This window comes from Miscanthus floridulus, chromosome 12, assembly GCF_019320115.1.
Source record: "Miscanthus floridulus cultivar M001 chromosome 12, ASM1932011v1, whole genome shotgun sequence".
Lineage (NCBI taxonomy): Eukaryota > Viridiplantae > Streptophyta > Magnoliopsida > Poales > Poaceae > Miscanthus > Miscanthus floridulus.
This window is the reverse complement of record NC_089591.1, coordinates 673,207-696,236: the sequence shown is the minus strand read 5'-3', so window position 1 is coordinate 696,236 and position 23,030 is coordinate 673,207. Positions and strand designations below refer to the sequence as shown.

The following is a 23,030-nucleotide window of genomic DNA, read 5'->3' as shown; positions in this document are numbered from 1 at the left end:
CCAACCAAACTTGAGCGCGCCTGCTTCGCAATAAATGACCGACGCACCCAGCGATGAGTCCGGTCACACCGAAAACCGCATTCGGTCAGTGAAAGATTCCTCCTCCACTTCACCAACTTCGCCACCCTTGCTCAAATGTGCCAACCACCAAGTGTATCACATTGTGCATATGTGTTAGCATATTTTCACAATTTTTTAAGGGTGTTAGCACTCCACTAGATCCTAAATGCACATGCAATGAGTTAGAGCATCTAGTGACACTTTGATAATCGTATTTTGAGACGAGTTTCACCCCTCTTAATAGTACGGCTATCGATCCTAAATGTAATCACACTCGCTAAGTGTCTCGATCACCAAACCAAAAACCTCCTATCAAGTTTTACCTTTGCCTTGAGCTTTTTGTTTTTTTCTTTCTTCTTTTACAAACCGAGCACTTGATCACCATGGCCATCACCACCATCAACATGATCTTGATTTGCTCCTCCACTTGGATTAGTGTTACCTATCTTATGACCCCTTAGATAAACTATGTTAACATTTAGGGTTTCATCAATTCACTAAAATCAAACTATAGCTTTCAGCATCGCTAGTGGCATGTTGATCCGTCGTCTGCAAAAATTGTCGTCTATGTGCAAAAATCGCTTGTCTCAAACCGATTCATTGTTCTCCAGTGGTTTCAGGCCCACATCAATCTATTTTGTACAATTGCATGCAGATGACCTCTATCGCAAAGCAGCAAAGCAATTTTTTATTATTACTTGTGGCCAATGAGTCGATGCAAAATGTAGAGTCCACTCTTTATCTCTCTCATCCATGAATCGAGCTTCTCCAGTAGTTGAGCTGACTCAAGCCAATGCCACGTGAGTTGATGAGTCGCTTTTGATACCTCACTAGAGAAGCCCTCATGTCACCCGTTACTAGCACTAAAACCATCCAAAACCCTCACATATATACATGCATTGGTTTTAAGGAAAGCCGTCAAATACTCCCTCCATTCATAATTATAAGTTGTTTATCTCCTTTCTAGATATATAGATTTTTCTATATCCGATATACACTTATGTTTAGATACATAGCTTTAATATGTATCTTAAAAAGGCAGAATGACTTATAATTCTAGATATATATCTTTAATAGGTAGGATTTTTCCCCAACGTGAACTATAATATGTAATGGAGGGAACAATTTAATTTAAATATGTTTTGATGCCCTGGCTATAAAGTTCAAATCTGAACACTAATTTTCAAATGTCCAAACTTTTGTCAGTGATATCAGCGAATCTTCTGTAGGACTGTAACTGCCTGACATGCTGAGATGGTGCGTGTACCTTGATTAGGGGGTGACGGCGATACACCCTCCGTTCAAAAAAAAAATAATACAATTCCAGAACATATCATATTTTAGTATATCAAATTTGACTAATTATAGATAAAAAACAGTATAATAAATATTTATAATATCAAATAAATATCGTTAGATTAATTATAAAATGTACTTTCATAATAAATTGATTTTGAGTTATAAATGTGAATATTATTTATTGAAAACTTAGTCAAACGTAAAGTATTTTAATTGACACATACCATAGTTGCATGCTTTTAGGACAGAGGCAGTAGTAGTGCATACTAAACCCTGTTACTGTTAAACACGTAGTGATAAATAAATAGTGTGCCTTATTTGATAACTTTTTTTTGGCCTGGCATCTACAGTGTAATTAATTTCAACATGCTCATTTTGCGGAGCTGTGCATCATGCCATTACTATGAATGGTTGTTCGGACGCATTCTCATTGGCTGCTAACTGTTTATTGTTTACAAAGTGCAAGGTGACGGACATCAGCTTCTGACCGGACAGTGCTATCTCTGAATCCTTTGACCATACCGAAATACGATCTTTTCTTCTCATTTCCCGTTTTGCATATTCATTTAGTTCAATCTCACGGCATGTCTCCCAAAAGCAAACTTAATCTTACGAAATGCACACAGAAATACTGTTACAGGTTTGGCAGTCTCAGGGGAGGAAAAGTAGAGTGTTTAGAAATGAAATGGAAGAAAAGTTCCATGATGAAACTAGCTGAGTTGGGCCAACAGGCCTAGTTCATAACTGGGCCCTAGCCCACAACCTCACACAACACAGATGAACGCTTGACCAGTCAAGGAATCTCGGCCTAACTTTTTTCACATATATACTACTAGAACAAAAATCACTCAAAACTGAACTATGTTTCTCTAAATTCGACGCAAAATATGCACATGGCGACAGTTACAAGCATCATTAGGCACTGCACAACACTAATATATACTAGCATACACGAGAGATCCATGCCATCTTTACTCTCTATAACAATATCAACATATAAATGCATAGATAGAATGCGCCTGCTGGTCAGCGCGGATTGATGCTGGGCATAACGCTGCTAAGCAGGTTGCTACCGGAGACCTCCATGGACGAAATGTAGTGATCATCCGAAGAAGCCATCCGCGAACCCGACGCTGTGGGTGTGCTGGTGGTATTGCTGCTGCTCGAGCCCATCCCAAGGACGCCAGACTCTGACGATGCTATGTTCTCTGTCCCTGGCGTCATGCGCCATATCGTCTCTAGCTCCCGAACCACTTCCACCATGGATGGCCTCGAGTCTGTCTCGTCCTGGCAACACCGCAGCGCCAGCGCGGCAAACTTCTCCACGCACTCAGCAGGGTATGAGCCCATCCGGTTATCAACCACCGAGAATATCATCCCTGACTGATTGGCTGCCAAAACCTCTCTGACTATATTTCTTCCATGAGAAATTGGCTGCATCCCAGTCAGCAGTTCCAAAAACACAACACCGAGGCTGTACACGTCGCTCTTGTCCGTGAGCTTATGAGTGAGGAAATACTCTGGGTCAAGATAACCCTACAAAAATCAAGAGTGGAATATATGCATTGGTCATGATGTATGGTGTGTTTCACTTTCAGTATATATCTCAGGAAGCACTATTGGGTATGGTATAGCCTATTTACCGGGGTGCCTTTGACGACAGTGGAGACATGACCAGGGGCACTCCCCTCTGTTTCTGGCAGCGGAGCAAGACGTGAGAGACCAAAATCAGCAACTTTTGCAACAAACTTCGAGTCCAGTAGAATATTGCTAGCTTTGATGTCACGATGATATATTGGAGGATCTGCTTCTGTGTGCAAATACAGGATACCACGTGATGATCCCAGCGCGATCCGTAGCCTCATGGGGAAATCTAGAGGCACCTTAGCTCTAGCTGCAAACAGATAAGTGTTCATGAAACTTGTCAGGTCAGAAAGGCAGCATTTTTTTTATATAATTATGGAGTTCTGCAAGATGACATGTATTCATGAAACATTTTTTTATATAATTTGGTGGCATGACTTTTGAATAGGGGGTAATATGAATGCACAATGATCCATAACAAAGACGCACAAATTTGTAGTTTCATTACATTTTTCAGCTGAATGTCAGGATGAACAATGTGGTTTTATATGTCACCATAGCAAAAGAAAGATTAAATACAGATGGGGAAACTGCTTGGATGCAAAAATCACACGTGACAAACATAGGATTTGTGATACTTTTACAATTCTATTTGTTGGGTCCAATTGCATCACTAAAGTTAAATTTTAAGGTGCTTAGAGTGGCAGTGAATAAGGACTAACCTGAAAGATGATCACGTAGATTTCCATTGGGCATATACTCATATACCAGCATCTGCAATATAGGCTTAGCAGTGTCAGGCTACTTTACAGTAATGTTGAATGGAAGGTACACCTACTAGTAACTCCATCTATATCATGATTTCCAGCAAGATGGGATACCAACAAGAAAGTTCTACACAAAAGAAACATGCATTTATGTTCCCTTCCACAAGTGCATTAGAACCAACAAATTTGTAAGTCCACTTTTCCACAACTCAGTTCAAACGAAGCAATCAATTGAATAATCACCAACATGAAATTGAGTTCAAAATTTTCTTATTCAGAGGGAAAAACAAAGAAAAAGGTTTTGAAAGGACTACCTGTTCATCTTCTTCATCACAATAACCAAGCAAAGAGACTAGATTACGGTGATGCAGCCTCGATAGCAATTCTATCTCTGTGAAGAATTCCTTTGAACCCTGAAGAGACCCTTGCTGTGCTCGCTTTATTGCTACTACTGTTCCATCAGCCAACACACCTCTGTATACCTTGCCATACCCTCCTTGGCCAATTAGTGTTGAATCATTGAAGTCATGTGTACAATGTGACAATTCATCAAAAGTGAAGTCTTTTACACCAGTAATTTTCATTGAAATTCTTTTCGCTGCATCGACTATAAAACCTTGTCATTTGAACAGCACATAACTTATATATGGAAAGGATATTGACATATTGTTATATGCACAGTAAGTCCTTTACTAAAATAGTAAATAAATGAATACAGAAGAGGGCAATTGGAACACCTTACAATTTTCAGAAAAAAAATGGAAACTTTCTCATTTTTAACTGTTTATAAGAACATAGAAAGTAGAGGTAGAGGATTTACCAGAGCGTTTCTTTGAAGAAGAATGTCTTGAACGTCTCCGCAATATAATGATAGTAGCGAGGGATGAAAGAATGGCAGCAGCAGCAAATGCTGCCATGACTACCCCAACAATGGCACCTGTACTCAGACCAGACTTCCCACCCTGTGGTAATACTGGAAAGATAGCATGAGAATAGGTGAGCTCTATGTTCTAGACTTGCTACGATTACGGAAATTTAAATGGATCTTCCAGAATATGCAGAAAACATACGTTGGTGAAATTTTCCATGACACTAACTTTTGTAGGCATGTTTGACCAACAGCATCATGTCAGTGTTATACCACATTCCACATATTCAATCCCAAAATATCAATATTCTGATTATAACTTTTAGGCTCATACCAGAAGGTTTTTGTAAAATGTTTCTATAATATTAATCTGTATATATGAAAAAAAAACTGTAAACCTCCAGATATTTTAAAAGGTTTAACCCTTGTAGGCTGTAGGTTGAGCTCAATATCCACCAATCACCACTGGCCCAAATGACCAAACTCATGTTGTGACTGTAGCACGTTCACCATTCTTACCAATGTGGAGTAGCAGCTAAGAAGCTAACACAAGAGTAGATAGGACCTATTATTATATACATCTTTTCATAACTTGCTCACTATCACCAAGTGACATCAATTATTTGGTCAGATTCAAGTTTAACTACATAAGGCATCCTTATCATAGTAAATACTCATAAATGCTCTAATAGAGTCCTCCGATAAATGGACAATACAGAAACAAAATAAAGATGTGAGAAAAGATATCATACTGGCGTTGTACCACCCTCGGTTGAAGCTGAGAAGTTCATAGGGACCAAATATATCAGAGTCTGGAATCTGCCAACCTGTGAACATACCATTAAGCCTCAACACCTCATTTGCATTGAAATAGGGAGTGTTATTTGGAAATAGTTTCAGGTCCATCCTCAGCCTTGGGCCTTCTTCCCACATGAAAGTAGAAACTTCTAATTGGTATAATGACAATGAAAGCCCAGATGATAAGTACTGTTGGAATTGGGATTCATATGGAATGAAATTCCAGAACCCAGGACTCTTAAGCCGGTAATCCACATAAACTGGAACGGCACAAATGCATGGTATTGGTGACAATGGTATTCTTTCGAAAGGAAGGTCGCATGGTTGACAAAGTGTACTGTTATCTGCGGAACCTCCAGGTTCAGGTACAACAACTGTTGCTGATTGACAATACTGAGAAATATTCAGTTGGTTTTGTGCGGCGCAAACTGGGTTTCCATGTAATCTAAACATGACCAGTTAAAGAAAAAAAATCAGGTCCTGCAAATATAGCTGCACAAGTAAAAAGTACATGTTCTATAGAATATGCATTCCAGTTTTTGACGTGAACAACATTTCCTTTTCCAAATAATAATGGGTAAAAGTATTCATTAGTATTTTAATTAGAATCAAGAAAATTATAGTCTACATCATGATATTTTTTCTTGCAAACATGCATGAAACTTGAGAGCCTACATCGTCATATTATAAGAACTATTCATCAAACAATCCCTTTGTTAGAGAAAAGAAATTCAGTAAATGTCCAAATGCGAAAATCATACAAAAGGGATCACATAATTTAATGTTATTCTAACATGCAACAACCATAGCACCTCAACTCAATTTCACATGGAACCACCAAATACTTTGGACTTGGGTTCTCCTAGAAATGTTAGGTATTGACCTTCACTTATGGGACTATCAATAAATGAAAAATAGAGTAAAATTGCAGGAATCAATAAATTTAATAAGCATTTTTTTTGGAACAACTAAGCATAAAAAAAATTAAGCTGAGTACCCCATATACTGAGACACAAGATGGATGACTACAAAGGTTGTCTCCTTATATGCTGATATGTTCTGATATTCAAACAAAAGATGTTGCACATGTCATTGTTAGACTTTATGGAATTTACACTATTTCTGAAGCTACCAGAAAATATATATGTCAGCATCACTTCTTCTCTAGCCAAGATTATCAGATCGACAGTGACAGCATAACATCTCTCTAATAAGTCAACATTCTCTGAATAACAAGAAACATATATTGAATAGAAATGCATACAGGATCGTAACGTTGGCAGGTGGTGACAGAGGAGTTGACAGATTGTTGAGAGAATTGTTCTGGAAATCCCTGTAAATATTCATTAGAGAATTAGATTATCATTACCTTGTTCTAGAAAATAAGACAAGGATTGAAGATTTGAAGGTCTTACAGTATAAGACTTCTATTTCCACTTAGATCAATATTTTGCCAGATATTAGATGGAACAGAACCAGTCAAGTTGTTGTAGTCAAGTGACCTGAGCAAAGACAATTTAGTTTCAGTTCAGCCTGATATGACTGATCATTTCAGAGTATAGCTACCATCTGACTGTTTGAGATAAACAAACTATCCTCAGTGAATAGAAATTATTTTTTGAAAGCATGGGACGGGCCTGCAGAAGGTACTGAGAACACATTGATTTTATCTTGTGGTTAACACTCTATATCTATTAGATTAAATTTATATAAAAGGAGAGCCCTCTATAAGGAAGCATATTGTAACTGTTACTATTAAGAAAGAATTGTGTAAAGGCTTCCACCACAAATGTTATTACCCTCGATATCTAGAGACCTATCCTCTATGCAAAGTATTTTACAAATGATACAAAGATCTTAACAGTTGTTGCACACACTAACACATAAATAGTGCAAAAAGGGTTAGGTCATACTTACAATCTTTGGAGATTAGGAAGGCCAGAGAAAATTCCTGGAATGGAACCATTAAGATAATTGTGGGAAAGATCACTGCACAATATGAATATGTGAGAATCACTGTCTATGCAATCAGAATGATCAATAAATGATAGATTTTGTCAAATGTTTAGTATAATAAATAAAATACTATGATTTGGCTGCAAGGGTTCTGTTTTATACATTGTAGTTATGTTGCTCGCAAATTGGCTGGCTGGTATTGCACCTCTCAACTGATTCCAGCTAAGATCCCTGAAACACATTGGTCAAAGATGAGAACAAAAGATAACTTGCCAAATTGTCATAAACACCATGTGCAAAAAGCCAAAAAACTAATACCTTTTCTCCTAATAACAAAAAAGGGTAATTTCTTTTCCTAAAAGGTGATTATGCAGTATAGAACTTTACACATACAAGTAGCCAAGTTGGGGTATTCCACTGACGTCAGGAACGGATCCTTCCAAGCTGCAGTTCCTCAAACTCCTGATGGTGACAGTATCAATTAGATTAATATAAACTGTAATAAACGCTGCAGGAAAAAAAAGAGAGGAGGAATAAATATGAAGCAAACTTGAATTCTTGAGATGCATTAAAGTTTTACACCTTAATTTGCAAGGCATTCAAATGCCAGTGTCTTGAGATGCTAGTCATATTGGGTAAAAAACTGGATGTCTACTGTGTACATGAGAGGGGCTGCTGTGGATAGGGAGCCGAGGGCATTTGAGTCCATACGAGAATACACGTTGTCGTATACGTCTGCAGCTAGGCCCAAGTCGTCCCTATACGTATTCTGTGGCATTCTTGTGGGAAGCAAACAATTGTAATGGTATGCTTCAAAATAGGCGAATAGTAATGGTGTTTCTCCAAACTTCGAAAATTATAATGGTATGAATAAAAAAAAAACCAAAAAAATATAGGATCAACGAGGCCACCCCCGGAGCAGCAGAGATGGGCCAGCGCAGGAGAGGGAAGAGTGGTGAATGGATCTAAACCAGAGCTTTGGTACCATGTTACGAATAAAGAGCGACTCAACTGGATCATTACAAGAAACAAGTAGCTTGATCAGAAATGAATCAAATGTCTAAGTTTTGTTAATCAACATTTTAAGCATATAACCAATAATTGGAAAATGTATAGTATGCATTTTGCTATGTAGACAACTGGTAGGTCCTTCAGAGAGACCAAACATGTTATTATTGATCCATGCAATAGTAACTAGTGCATAACTAAGACAAAAATACAGAAGTATAAATCTACAAGTCCAGATACTTCTTCGTGTCAAGAATTGAATCTTATCATTGTAATTGGAAAATAATGATGAGGGTTGTCAAACAAATGTGGATTCCCATTACTGATAAAAAACTTACGTGAGAACTCATATAAGAATACAGAATACAAAAAGAGAGAAAGCAAACTTACAATTTCAGAAGTGTTGAGATGTTGCCATAAGATGAAGGAATTATACTTCCAGAGAAATTATTATTGTCCAATTGTCTGCAAATCATTTTAAAAAGATGTAGTTAGGACAATGGATGCAATGCAATTCTAAACTGAAATTGCAAATGCATATTAAAATATTTCAAGAAAACAAGAAGCTCAATGCGCAATGATTTTTTGTACACTGAATCGACACTACTACAATTCTACAGAACACGCTATCCATCCAGGTTTGTAACCCATGACCGTGAAAACAATAGGGATACTCACAAGTATCCCAGCTAGTTGCCCACCGGCGGGGGATGTGAGTGTCCCTGACAACCAACAGGGATAATCAAATAAAAAAGATGTCCTTTTGGCCCCAAAAGAATTGTAAGAAAAAGCCACCTCAACAACCCCCCCACCCCAGGTCACACCTTTTCCCAGCAGGGTTACACATTTTCTCACACACTTGGTATTCGGGGGAGTCGAACCCACAACCTTATGCCTTGCACTTAGCCTGCTTGCCATCCAACAAGATATTGACCATCCATAGCAATGCAATATTTTTTCACTTTTGACCTTTGTTCTTTAAAACTTTAGTAAATTATTTTGGCATCTAAATGACTTCAAATTAAAAAAAAAATCAATTGGGAAGTAATATATATTGTCAGAATCTACAAATTTTCATATTATTAAGCTTTGGCCTACTGCAGCTAAAGCTGCAACTGTTGCTGCAGAAAATAGTTGTGATTTACTATACTTGAAACAGCCACAGCTACAGCCGCAGAAAGCTGCAGCGAGCAGGCCACTTGTTTCCATCAGAGTCCATATAAAAAAGTTAAGATTCTGAAACAGGAAACTATCAGTGCTGGTTTGTAATATCAACCAACAGGGATACTAAGTATCTATGGTGATTAGTAATATGAAAAGGCATGGATAGTGATAGACAATAGCCTAATAGGCTTAGATTCCTTGAATTGAGTTTACAAAAGAGATTACATATAAAAAGAGAGGAAGAGGATGACCCAAAGGGCCAGCCGAGTCCCAAGAGGCCAGCCGAACCCCAAGGGGCCAGCTGGGCATTAACTCAGCACAGCTAGCTAGGAGATTAAAGCTAGGAGATTACACAAGTAACTAGGTGATTAAAAGTAAATAGCAATTAATTCTAACACCCCCTGCAGTCAGATCATCGGTGGAGCGAACGTTTAGACTGGAGCGAAAATCCATGAAGACAGAGGAAGGGAGCCCCTTGGTGAAGATATCGATGAATTGCGACGTGGTGGGCACATGAAGAACCCGGACTGCACCCATGGCGACACGTTCACGGACGAAGTGAAGGTCGATTTCCACGTGCTTGGTGCGCTGATGTTGAACGGGGTTGGTGGAGAGGTAGCAGGCGCTGACATTGTCACAGTAGATGAGGCATGCGGAGTCCAGGGGATGGTGAAGTTCCTGGAGCAGTTGCCGTAGCCAAGTGGCTTCAGCGACGCCGTTGGCAACAGCCCGGTACTCTGCCTCGGCGCTGGACCGGGAGACAGTGGGCTGCCGCTTGGAGGACTAGGAGACCAGGCTGCCTCCGAGGAAGACGGCGTAGCCGGAGGTGGAGCGGCGGGTGTCCGGGCAGCCGGCCCAATCAGCATCGGTGTAGACACGGAGCTGTGTTGGGGCTGTTCGGGGAATGACCAGACCATGGCTGAGGGTGCCCTAAAGATAGCGAAGGATCCGCTTGGCAGCGACAAGGTGAGTTTCCCACGGATCATGCATATGAAGGCACACTTGTTGGACGACATAGGCAATGTCGGGCTTGGTGAAGGTGAGGTACTGGAGGGCACCCACAAGGCTGCGATAAGCAGTGGGATCAACAACAGACGGGCTGGCATCAGCTGGTACCTTTGCACAAGTGTCAACTGGAGTGGAGCAAGGCTTGCAGTCACTCATGCCATGGCGAGCAAGTATGTCCAGAGTGTACTGACGCTGTGAAAGGAGAACAGAATCCCTGTGGCGCTGAACTGCAACGCCAAGGAAGTGATGTAGGGGTCCAAGATCTTTCATGGCGAACTCCTTTTTCAGAGCAGCAATGACACGGTGAAGGAGTTGCTGAGATGAAGCCGTAAGGACAATGTCGTCCACATATAAGAGCAAGTAGACTGTCTCGGTGCCACGGTTGAATATGAAGAGAGATGTGTCTGACTTGGCTTCAATGAACCCTAGAGAGATCAGAAAGGAGGCAAAGCGGCTGTACCAGGCCCGCGGGGCTTGCTTCAAGCCGTAGAGGGATTTGTTGAGTCTACAGACATGATCTGGAAGTGCAGGATCAGCGAACCCAGTAGGCTGAGAGCAGTATACTGTTTCTGAAAGAGTCCCGTGGAGAAAAGCGTTCTTCACGTCAAGTTGATGAATCGGCCAATCCCTGGAGTGTGCCACCGTGATGACTGTCCGAACAGTGGCTGGCTTGACAACCGGGCTGAAAGTTTCATCATAATCAACACCGGGGCGTTGAGTGAATCCCCGAAGTACCCAATGAGCCTTGTATCTCTCCAATGAGCCACCGGCATGGAACTTGTGTTTGAAAATCCATTTTCCAGTAACAACATTGGCCTTGGTGGGGTGGGGGACGAGGTCCCAGGTGTGGTTGTCCTGAAGAGCCGCATATTCATCTTCCATGGCCTGGCGCCAATGAGGATCAGCAAGGGCATCTCGACAGGACCGCGGTAGGGGAGACAAGGCCTCGGTATGCAAGGCGAGGCGAGGCTACCGGTAGCCTGTTTTTCCACGGGTCGCCATGCCGTAGGAGTTGGCGACCGGCGGAATGGAAACAGCACCAGCAGGAACCGGAGGATCGCTCTTGACATAGCGAGGTGGAGAGGGGACCATGCTGGAACGTCGAGGAGGCGCTCCTGTCGGGCGCTCGGGTGGCGGGGCAGGAGCAGGAGCATGCCTGCTGTAGACATGAATAATAGGCGGCTTCTGAGGCGCAATCACTGGGGGGAGCGCGCCGGCTGTAGACGTGGACGACGGGTGGAGCCGGCGCCTGTATAGGGGGCGCCTGTACAAGGGGCGCCTATACAGAGGACGCCGGGGACCCCCGGGACACAGCCGGTGGTGCCGGGGTGGAGGGCGCTGGCAGCACCGGGGCCCTGGACGCCGGCGTGCCTGCGCGTGCCAGAGATGGTGCCAGAGGCACCAACTGGAAGGGGGCAGCAGTGCCGGGTGTACCTGCAGGAAGGGGAGACACTGGAATGGTGTCGTCGTCAGTTAGAAAATCAAGTTCCTGTTGAGGAGGGGATGGCCGCTGAGGGAAAAAGGAAACGTTGTTTCGTCGAAAACAACGTGGCGAGAAATGATGACGCGGTTGGTGTTGAGGTCGAGGCACCGATAGCCCTTGTGATCCTGTGAATAACTAAGGAAAGCACAGAGGGTGGAGCGGGGGGCAAGCTTGTGAGGAGTGGTGGCAGAAAGGTTGGGGTAGCATGTGCACCCGAAGGCACGAAGATCATGATAGGAGGGGAGGGTGCCATGGAGGGCGAAAAAGGGGGTGCTCATGTTTAGAGTTTTGGTGGGAAGGCGATTGATGAGATAGGTGGCAGTGGCTAGAGCATCAGCCCAGTAAGAGGGGGGCATGGAAGCTTGGAAGAGGAGGGTGCGTGTGATGTTATTGACGGTGCGGATCATGCGCTCGGCTTTCCCGTTTTGCTGGGAAGTATAGGGGCACGACATGCGGAGAGTGATGCCGTGAGCAAGAAAGAAAGCACGAGAGGCGGAGTTGTCAAACTCGCGACTGTTGTCACATTGGACTGATTTAATGGTGCAGCCGAATTGGGTAGACACATGAGCAAAGAAATTAGAAATCGTGGGGAATGTATCGGACTTAGCGCGAAGGGGAAAAGTCCAGAGGAAATGAGAGCAATCATCAAGAATAACTAAATAATATTTGAAACCAAAGACACTAACAACAGGAGATGTCCATAGGTCACAATGGATTAAATCAAAATTCTTGGCTGCTCTAGATAGCGAAATAGAAAAATGGAGACGAATATGACGCCCAAGCTGACAGGCGTGGCAGAGGGAGTCATGTTCAGGCTTGCTGCAGACAATGGAGGAGGACTGCGCAAGGGACTGAAGAGTGGCCTTGCCGAGGTGACCGAGGCGCCTGTGCTAGGTAGTTGGTGAAGGAGTGGCGACAAGGGCGCAGGAGCCAGTGGTGGATGAAGGGAGCTGAAGAGTGTAGAGAGGCCCCGTGCTGTTACATCGAAGGAGGGTGTTCCGGGTACAGAGATCCTTCACAGAAACACCAAGAGGATCAAACTCGACAGAAACACAATTGTCAGTAGTGAATTTTCGAACCGAAAGGAGATTTCTGATAATGTCGGGAGCTACAAGGACATTGTCGAGGCGAAAGGGTCCAGGAAGGATAGAATAGCCAGTGCCAATAACAGGGAGGGTGGCCCCGTTGCCTACGACAATGGAGGAGGGAAAGGAAGAGAATGGTGTAGCGGTGACCATACTAGGGTTGGCGGTGATGTGGGAGGAGGCGCCCGAGTCGATCACCCAATCCGAGGAACTCGGAGGTGGGGTGAGGGAGACGGTGCTGAAGGCGCTAGCGAGACCCTCGGACGTCCAGGGTGCCCAAGCAGGAGGTGCCTGAGGAGGCTGCGGGTAGTAGGACCCAGAAACCGGTGGTGGAGCGAAGTATGCCGGTGGCACGCCGACCACCAGAGTCTGCTGCAGAGGTGCAGGCTGGACTGCGCATGGTGGAGGGCCACGGGCGCCGCCGGCAGTGGACCCTGGCCACATGTGGATAGAGCCGGTCCAGGGGTTGAGCAGCGAGGGCCACTGTGGTGTGGCTGGTGCAGTCCCGCCCTGTGCACTGTTGTGGGAGCCGCCAGAGCCGCGCCCGTCGCGGCGGCGTCGGCCGCGGTTGCCACTGGATTGCTGTCCAGCAGCAGCATGATGTCCAGCAGCAGCCTGATGGCCAACAGTGGCCTGATGATGGTGTGAAGGCGCAGGCGAGGATGAAGTGGGCGGCCTGATGATGTCCTTCGGCGCGGTGACGAGAGCCGAAGGAGAGGCAGAGGGCGTCCCCATGTTGAGCTCGGCCAAACGGAGGTCAGCACGAACATCGGCGAAGGACGAGAACGGCCTCTGGCGGGTGACGAGCTGGGACATGAACTGAAAACGTTCATTGAGACCCCGTAGAACGTTCAGCATGAGAGTTCGGTCTTGGATGGGCTCGCCGAGGTCGGCGAGGGCATCCGCCATGCTCTTCATTTTGCGGCAGTAGTCATCGATGGAGAGGGCACCTTGGCAGAGAGTGCAAAACTCGGTGTCGAGGAGCATGGCGCGGGACTCGCGATTGTTGAGGAACTGCTGTTCAATCCCGAGCCATGCTGCCCGGGCGGTGAGGTCGTCGTGCTCATGGATGATGTCCAGGAGGTCGGCGGAGATGGTGTTGAAAAGCCAAGAGAGGACGAAGCAGTCCATGCGTGACCACGCCGGATCGTAGGGGCGGGAGTCGTCGCTGAGGACGTGATCCTTCAAGGCGAAACGGCCGAGGATGAGGAGGACGTAGCCGCGCCACTTGGAGTAGTTGGAGGATTGAAGATCAAGAACGATAGGGATGAGGTTCTTGATGTTCTGGACGGCAGCAGCTTGAGTGTGGAGATGGGCGACGGCCGCTGCTTCAGAGGAGGCGGAGTGGACGTCGTCATCCTCAGGATCGGCGTCGTCGTTCGGATGCTCGGGGTGGAGGCGATCCCGGAGGGCCGCGGCCTGCTGCTCCAGGGTATCTGCCTGCGCGCGCTCTTTGTCAAGAGCAGTAGCAGCGGCGCGGACACGCTCCTGGGCGGTGGCAGCGGACTTGAGAAGGGCAGCTTCTTCCTCGAGCTGCTGGCTGCGCTCTGTGTTGGTGGAGCGCAGAGAGGAGGCCTCATCCTCCAGGCGCTTGGCAGCAGAGAGGGCTTCGTCGCGGAGCTTGGTCGCAGTAGCCATGGCGGAGGAGCTGGAGGTGGCCATGGGCACGCGCAGCAGCCTGGGGTGGGTGGAGTGGGAGCGGAAGCAGAAGGATCAATGGTTTAGTCTGATACCATGATAGACAATAGCCTAACAGGCTTAGATTCCTTGAATTGAGTTTACAGAAGAGATTACATATAAAAAGAGAGGAGGAGGGTGACCCAAAGGGCCAGCCGAACCCCAAGGGGCCAGCTGGGCATTAACTCAGCACAGCTAGCTAGGAGATTAAAGCTAGGAGATTACACAAGTAACTAGGTGATTAAAAGTAAATAGCAATTAATTCTAACAGATAGTAATGAAGGTATCTGCACCAGTTGGTAACACGAACTGGCATGGATAGTCACCAATGTATCCATGCCAATTGATAACACTTGGGGCCTTGGGGGGCTCATTGTTTCCAACTCGTCTTATGATCCAGCAATGATGCTTATCTGAGTCATTTCCCATTTTTTACACAGGGATGAGTCTTTTTGTAGTAGTGAGATTTGTTTAAGTAGTTTTGATTCATTATTGATCTTGAATAGTAGTAAAGCCCCCGAAAATAGAGTGAAGTATATTGCAACAGCAGGTTAGCTTGAGCTACTGATCACATGATTATAGTGTTTATTGTTAGTGAGAAAATAGTGCATTAGAGATCAGAATAAAACCAGATTTAAACCAAGACTACCACTTGATCTACAGACAGTTCGATGAAGTACTCATAGAGAAAATTAAAGAAATCATCACAAGTTAAGTAAGCATCTATTTCACAAAAGAAATTTAGACCCACACTCCTAAAGAGGTTAATACATTGTGTGGTTCCCAAAAATGTAGGTCAGCTCTAGTTAAAATTCAATGAAGCTATGAGATGACAAATATAGATTAACTACTTCACGGGAGATGAGCGTTTCATGCCAGACAAAAATTTATACAATTTCTGATCAAAGAATGGTAGGCAGCCAAGCCAACCAAATTAACAAAACTGTGAGTATGTCACAAGGTATCGCGATAGAAGCTTACGTACATGATGAGCACCTTTGGTAACTTTGATAGTTCCGGAGGAATATAGCCTGACAAGTTATTGTTATCCAACAATCTGCAAATTAATTGTGTTCTCAGTAAAGTATAAAGAAAGACCACTAATGATGCAATGCCAGAAACTTACAGGTGAACAAGTGAAGGTAATCTGGATAACTCAGGTGGAATTTGACCGCTCAATGAGTTGTTGTTCATGTGGCTGGATCAAGATTGAAAATCCGTTAGGATACCTATTCCTTGATAACAGAGAAACAAACCATATTCTACTCACAAGTGCTTGGTTTTATTCAGGTTAGCAAATGATTTAGGTATGGGTCCAGATATGTAGTTCTGATCAATCTGAATCCGATTCAGATTAGGAAGGAAGCCAATCTCCTCTGGTAAAGAGCCATTCAATTGGTTTCCATTCAGGAGCCTGCAAATGCACAATGGGCACCTTGTTACAAGAGCAGAAACAATTGCATGAAAGAAATATTGCAAAGCTCATCCCATGACACAGGATGTGACAACAATGGCACACCTGGAGAAACACCTTTAAATTATTATGAAAGGAAAGTTAAAATGGAAAACAGAAATACCATGTTTTGGGGTGAATCTCAGATTCAGTCTAATGAATACTAAGTTAAACTAACAGCTATGAAGAACCAAGCACTAGGTCGGTTGGATAGTGCCTAAATTTGATAGGATAGCCACCCAGAGCCAAACTCGGGGCTCACCAATTTGTCAATACCTCCCTGAGAAACTGGTTTCAGCACGTTTCCTGGCTAGACAGGGTTTGGCACTCCTCAACCTTCAACTAAAAAAAATGGCATGGGAAGTATCTCCTCTCCCCAGTAGTCAAGTAAAAAAACTTACAGCTATGGCATGCCCCGTGTGCAACCAAAACATATTTGGAACTGATTCAGTCAGACAATGTTGTTGGCCAAATTTCTAAGAAGTGCTACAGATTTTGACTTACAATAATTCCAGAGAAGTGATGTTTCCAACCTCCTTAGGTATGGTCCCGCCAATCGAATTCCACATAAAATCCCTTCAAAGAAAATAAATACTCAGCCTCTTTGTGCATGTACCATTAAATAAGTGGGCAGTTAAAATGACATGCTAAACTTAGCTCTGCAATCAATCAACTGCCAGCTGAAATAATTCCACTTACATAATTTTCATTTGAGAAAGCTGACCAAGCTCAGGAGCCAAAGTTCCAGATAAATTCAAACGTAGGAGCTGTCTGCAATCAAATTTATGTTATACATGTAAATGCTTTAATATCCATGGAATAAACTGGTGGGGTGGGGTGGGGGTGAGCTAGTTTTGCGGTTGTAAATTATTCTCTTCTTTATTGAAATGACATGCTGCTCTCCTACGCTTTTGAGAGAGAAAAACTGGCGGATGGAAGATGTGGTCAAGTGAAACAAGTGTCACAGTAGTTACATCTGATTGTAAAAATAGCTAACTCCAGTAATAACATAATAGACTTAACACATTTATGGTTACTTTTATTAATCAAACTCTCCAATGTTCCAAACAAAAGATGGTCTATTTTACAACAATGCCAAAACAGGAAGAATGTAATGAATGCTCCCACATATTTCTGCTTTGAAAAGAGAGAGGGAGAGAAGGTGTGACAGCAGTTAATATGTAATCAATATTTATCTTCACAAAAAGAATGTGGAAAAAAAGATCCAGCTGCAAACTTTTGGCCTACTAAGCAAAGGCAGTAAACAAATTATAATGAAACCAAGTTCAGGTTTAGTCACTCATCATCAAAAGTAACTCATAACAAATGTTAAGGTGTAGTGTGGAATGTATAACAAGCACTTGATTGACAAGGAGATTGCTTATGTTCGTACAATTCCTGTACATGGTAGTATCCATCGCTGCTTGTTGCATTGTAACAGATAACATGGGACCAATTTCCCATGCATGGATCTCCACGGTTCCAGCTGCTAAGATTTCCGTGTGGATCTATCAAGCTGCCCCTAATAGCCTTGAGAGCATCAACTGCAGAGCAGATGAAACAAGTTTAGACACACTCAGTTTGAGAATAATGTTGCAAGAATGAAACTTGAAGACATGAAAAATAATTGCGATAATATAAGTAGTATTGCTGACTTGTATACACCTCTCCTCTCAAGTAAGGGCCATTTTTACAAGGTAAAAGTGAAATGGACACAAATGACAAATATGCAGAGATCAAACCAAGTAAGGGATATGCAAGCAAAGTGCAGTGAATAAGAAGGATTTTACCTTCCCATGGTGCAGTGACCTGTGCAGTCGTTGGTTGCAAAAGGGTAAAAGATAATGTGAGGATAATGGAGCACAGGAAAAGCACTTGAGGCCGTAACATCTTTTGCCCCATTTGTCCAGACTATATAGATTTCACTCTTGTAGGCTCCCTCTGATAGCAGAATCCATTCCCTGTTAGGGAGCAGCAGAGCAGATGTTAGTTGTACAGACCCAAGATACACAAAGGGCACCAAATTAAATCAGTACTCAGAGCAGCTGGCAAATTTAAGAAAGGTATTCATCCAAAAAGAAAAATCTTTGCTAGTTGGAAATTCTTTGAGTTGTGCAGTTGTTAGCTTACATATATGGAACTCAAAAGAGTAAATTTTGTATCATAACAGCATCAGTCGGTAGGTGCTAACGCTAATACACACAAGAATCGAAAGTAAAAAAGCAATAAACAGTACGATGATCAGGGCCCAAAACATGGCATGAGGAAGTTTTGGAACACAATACAGGAAGGAGAAAGAAATTCCTTTGCTGCTCCAATTCACAGGCAAGGAAATGTTGCTGCTGCATCCCTAACAACAATTGCAGTCATGACACCATAGCAGAGTATGAGCTCACGGAGGGATTAAAGCATGGCATGGCATGGTATTTCTTCAACAGAAGATGAAAAAAAAAGCTTGGATTTTGCAGCTAAGCAAAGTAATCAAGAGCAACTTCGTAGTATTATGGGAAGAAAAAGAAGAAAGCTGAACTCACCAGGTACAGGTAGCAAATCAAGCAGCAGAGAGGCACCAAGCAGAGGGAACAATTGAGCCGAATCGAACGCTGACAATGGAGTCACCGGATGAAGGGGACGAAGCAATAAAGAAAGGTGCCGGTGCCAGGGGTCGAGTAGCAGAGCAGGTAGCCACGGCAAGTTTACGCTGGCGATTAAGATATTGTAATGGCAACGGAAGGTGTGTGAGAAATGTGAACACGATGGAAAGGGACGATCCCCCTCCTCTCCTCCTCTGAGAGTGAAAGGGCACTGGGAAGAAGCGAGGAAAGTAGAAGCGCTCGTGTTAAGGTTGAGGGACACCGAGCTGCAATTGACCCTTTCCTCCTCTCCACCTCTTTGCGACCATCTCTTTCATCCTCCTCCTTCCTTCCTTCCTCTGCTGCTGCCTGCTGCTGCTTCTCCGGGAAAGTGGAGGGAGTAGATGGAATCTCCAAACCCCAATCCACCACCCAACCATCCCGCATTGACCGCTCTCAGAAGCATTAAATGAATGAACGCAAGGCTGAGCCTCAGACACAGCCCAATCATCCAGCATCAGCGGTTGGATTGGACGGGGGTTGGTGCCGAAACAGACTTGTTTTGCTCTGCTCGCCTTCCCCTCCCCTCCCGCACCCATCCACCCGTCGTCTGTCTCCTCTCCCCTTTCTGACATCAGCTCGTCGAATTTTGCTCCAATTGATTGAATAGACCGAGACAATCCGCGCGCGCGGGGAGGAAATATCGAAAAAAACGAGGAGGAAGAAGAAGAAGAGGTCAAACTCGAGCGGGACATTTAAGTTTTTGCCATGGTACAGATCACCTACAAATTTACTATCACAAACAGTAACACTCCTAATTTTTTACTATTTTTATTGACGTGGCATGCCACGTATTCAGCCAGCGTGGCAGCGTCTCTCCTCCCGCTGCTGCTTCTCTCTCCCTCCACTCGCTAACGTGTGGGTTCCACCAGTTAGGTTCATCTTCACCCTCTGGCCGTTGGGAAGAAACCACCGGTTTCCAGGATGGCCCGCACCGGCCCCGCTCCGCTCGCCGCGCCGGCCCACGTCGACCGCGCCACCACGCCCACGCCGACCCTGCTCGCCCTCGCTCGGACGCGCCGTCGCGCTCGCCCGCCCGCACCGGCACCGCTCTCCCGAGCCGTCCTCGCTCGCCCACGGCGGAAGCGCCGCCACGCCCACCCGCCCACGTCGGCTGCGCCACCGCGCCCGTGCTAGCCCTGCTAGCTCGCACTCAGACGCGCCATCACATCCGCCCGCTTGCACCGGCACCGGTCGTCCGAGTCGGCCCCGCTTGCCCACGGCCGCCGCGCCCCGGCCCAGTCCGCATCGGCCGCGCCCGCCACGCTTTGGTTTGGTTGGCAGAGAACATAGGAGAGAGCATCGGAGGGATAAGAGAGAGACAGTGAAAAAAGATTCACATTTATTACATGAAGACCTCTACACCATGAAGATAGTTTCTCCGGTGGCCAGAGATTGAAGATGAACCTGACTGGTGGGCCCACATGTTAGCGAGTGGAGGGAGAGAGAAGCAGCGGCGGGAGGAGAGGCGCTGCCACGCTGGCTGACTGCGTGGCATGCCACATAAGCAAAACTGACAAAAAATTAGGAGGGTTACTATTTACGATGGCAAATGTGTAGGTGCCCGTATAAAAATGGCAAACGAAGGAGTGCCATCCGTAAGGGTGGCAAAAAGTTAAATGTCCCAACTCGAGCGACGAGCGAACAGCAGGTGAAGGCCCTCGTCCTCATCCCCATCCTGGACTGGAGCTCCCCGGACGTCATTCTCCCCGCCGCCACCGCCTTCCCTCCCCTGATGACGACGCTGTCCCCTCCCTTGCAAAGGGAGGGAGAAAAAGAGAGTGTGCTACCACGGTTAGGTGGGCCCGTCACTATATATTAGGCGGCCGCAGCTTTTGCACGTTGCATTTTTTTTACGCGTTGCATCAAAATCAAACACATGTAAAAAGGATAAAATCAAATAAATAAAATATAAAAAATACTAATTGTTGCAAATCTTCGACTCAAAGTTGTTGACGATTTCATTTCATTTGTCACTTGCTGCTTAATTTTAACTTTGGTTCCATGCAAAATGCTGGTGAAAATCTACCAAAAACCATTAACCATTAGTTACTTTGTGTGCATAAAGACTGAACATTTGGGGATGATATAGACAGTCCTGTCGCATTTGCTATGATGTGCTCATGGGACGGTATCAATGTCCATAATCTCGCCCTTTTTAAGGGCTCTAAATAAAGACTACAAAATAGCAGCCTTTTTGAAAATTTCAAAGTGGAAGTTTTCAATTAAATAGTACATGGAAACTTCAACATTACTGACGCAGCGTGAATTAGCAAGAATATAATGTGTGGGTGCGGTGAGAAGGAGACGTGAAAAGTAAAGTTCATACGCTTACCTTTTGACTTTTTATAAGTAGCTCGTTGCCTCCTGACGTCATGGATGATATTTATGGATGCGTACACGGTATATTATACGTCCATATCAAAGGCTTTTCTTCGTTGCTTGAGATATTTTTTTTGCTCTTGAAGCAGTCGTAAAGATGATGCCTCGGTTCCCCGTCCTGACCAAAGTCGTAGGATTTTCAGAGGATTCTGACAAAATTCATTTTCTTAAAAGGATCCTGTAATTAAAAGGATGCCTTAGAGATATTTTTATAAGCTTCTTACGTCATATCGTATCGTGCATCCATGTTGGCATTTTGACTTTTACATGCGACATTATGCACTAAGTAAAACAGCAAAATCTTTAAAAGTATTAGGAGCCATTGGGAACGGCCTGGCTGACCGAGTGGTAAGTACCTCTTTGGGTGGTCAGATTTCGAGTCCTGAGGGACTCACTCTTTATTTGTGGCTTCGGCCGCAGCGACCAGGGAAAAAAAAACTTCCTTATCTACCTCACATCCAAAGAACAGGTCTATGGCTATGAGCTACGGTGCCACTGACTATAACCTCTACTATAGTTCATGTAACGTAGTTGACGCTTGTATCAATATATATAGTTTAAGTGCTAAACACAGGTACAATAGTGAAATCCAAATAAAATTGTTTAATTCAAAGCAACGCAACATTAACACAAACATCACATGTGGGCTAACAGTGTGTCTCTAATTACTAACTAGAGATGGGGCTCAACCATATGCGTCTTTGATATTGGCTTCCGTGGGCCTTAGTTACCCCTCATCACAGATGGCCCCAATTTAGACTCGGTTGTGTGGGGATTTTTAACTTTTTGCCATCCTTACGGATGACACTTCTTCGTTTGCCAGTTTTATGCGCGCTCCTATACAATTGCCATCGCAAACAGTGAACCTTCTATGCTTTTGCCACTTTCGCTAATGTGGCACGCCAGCATGGCAGCGAGCTTGAGAGCCCTAACTTGGCACGGGAAATGACCACGTTGCCCTCACCTCCTTCTTTTGTCGCTAGTTGGTCCAGGCTGGGTCAAACCCCATCCACTCCCGCAGCCGAGCCCCTCTCCCCCCATTCTCTTCCCTGGCGACGGCGACGACGGCTGGGGCGAACGCGGTGGCGGCGACGGCTTCCGCTCCCCTTCCCCTTCCTTCAACGCACAACGACCATACTAGGTACTACCCAGACTCCCCTAAACCCTATTTCCCCAATTTCGTATGCTAGGGTTTCGATTTGATTGGTGGTCGATTTGATTGTAGTGACATTGCGGTAGCCCTTGTTATTGATACGTATGTGTTAATATGAAGTGGACTGACAGCCCTCCTTAGTAAGTTCGATGTGATATAGTTTTTGGGATCCCATAGTGTTTTGGAGTTGGATGTCTCCTAACTCCTACATGTTTGTTTATGTGTTTATGATTATGTCAGGATTGATCCTGGCAATGCGTTTAAAATTCACGTTAGCGTTGCTAAGTACATAGCCAATGTTGATTATGGAACTGTCGAAATGGATGACTAGGAGCATGATGTTTGGATTGATCTTCCCAGTCACTGCTTTATGTCTAAGTTTGTGGATGAAATGGCTGGAAAGATCATTTGGGGTAGGGACCAGCAGCTAATTCTATGGGGTTTGGACAAAAAAAGTGGGACAGAATGGAAGGTTACTACTGATGAGCAGTTCAGGGAGATGATAGAGGCTAGATGGGATGAGAAGGAAATGAAATGCCAGCTGTGAAGTGCTTGACAAGGACAAGGTCTCATCCAGACAGAACAGAGATGTGGGAAAGGCAAATGTGCCAAATGAGCATAGTGTTCATGCCACATCTGGTGTAACAGCAGA

The 23,030-nt window shown here is 44.4% G+C and overlaps 1 protein-coding gene across 3 annotated transcripts; it reads right to left on the bottom strand.

Moving 5' to 3' along the window:
• Positions 1 to 2,015: 2,015 nt before the first annotated feature.
• Positions 2,016 to 19,195, bottom strand: LOC136496363 (probable LRR receptor-like serine/threonine-protein kinase At1g06840). 3 transcript variants are annotated; one of them, XM_066492020.1, is made up of 20 exons: positions 18,745 to 19,195; positions 18,001 to 18,171; positions 17,604 to 17,754; positions 16,910 to 16,981; positions 16,715 to 16,786; positions 16,028 to 16,171; positions 15,884 to 15,955; positions 15,743 to 15,814; positions 8,731 to 8,805; positions 7,726 to 7,794; positions 7,495 to 7,563; positions 7,294 to 7,365; positions 6,792 to 6,878; positions 6,641 to 6,709; positions 5,331 to 5,821; positions 4,531 to 4,683; positions 4,025 to 4,326; positions 3,666 to 3,717; positions 3,003 to 3,253; positions 2,016 to 2,895 (listed from the first exon to the last, which is right to left on the bottom strand). In XM_066492020.1, the coding sequence occupies exons 2-20, from the start codon at positions 18,110 to 18,112 to the stop codon at positions 2,386 to 2,388; spliced, it is 2,895 nt and encodes a 964-aa protein (XP_066348117.1). In that variant the 5' UTR covers positions 18,113 to 18,171; positions 18,745 to 19,195; the 3' UTR covers positions 2,016 to 2,385. The 3 variants fall into 3 exon arrangements, with proteins under 3 accessions (XP_066348117.1, XP_066348118.1, XP_066348119.1); XM_066492021.1 differs by having other exon boundaries at positions 4,025 to 4,317; positions 18,745 to 19,194; XM_066492022.1 differs by having other exon boundaries at positions 4,025 to 4,308; positions 18,745 to 19,194.
• Between the last annotated feature and the right edge of the window lie 3,835 nt (positions 19,196 to 23,030).

Coding starts and splice junctions, on each gene's coding strand:
- LOC136496363 (XM_066492020.1), bottom strand. CDS start 18,112: ATGGGGCAAAAGATGTTACGGCCTCAAGTGCTTTTCCTGTGCTCCATT. Junction 8,806..15,742: donor TTACCAAAGGTGCTCATCAT/GTACGTAAGCTT, acceptor AATGATTTGCAG/ACAATTGGACAATAATAATT. Junction 7,795..8,730: donor ATCTCAACACTTCTGAAATT/GTAAGTTTGCTT, acceptor TGTCACCATCAG/GAGTTTGAGGAACTGCAGCT.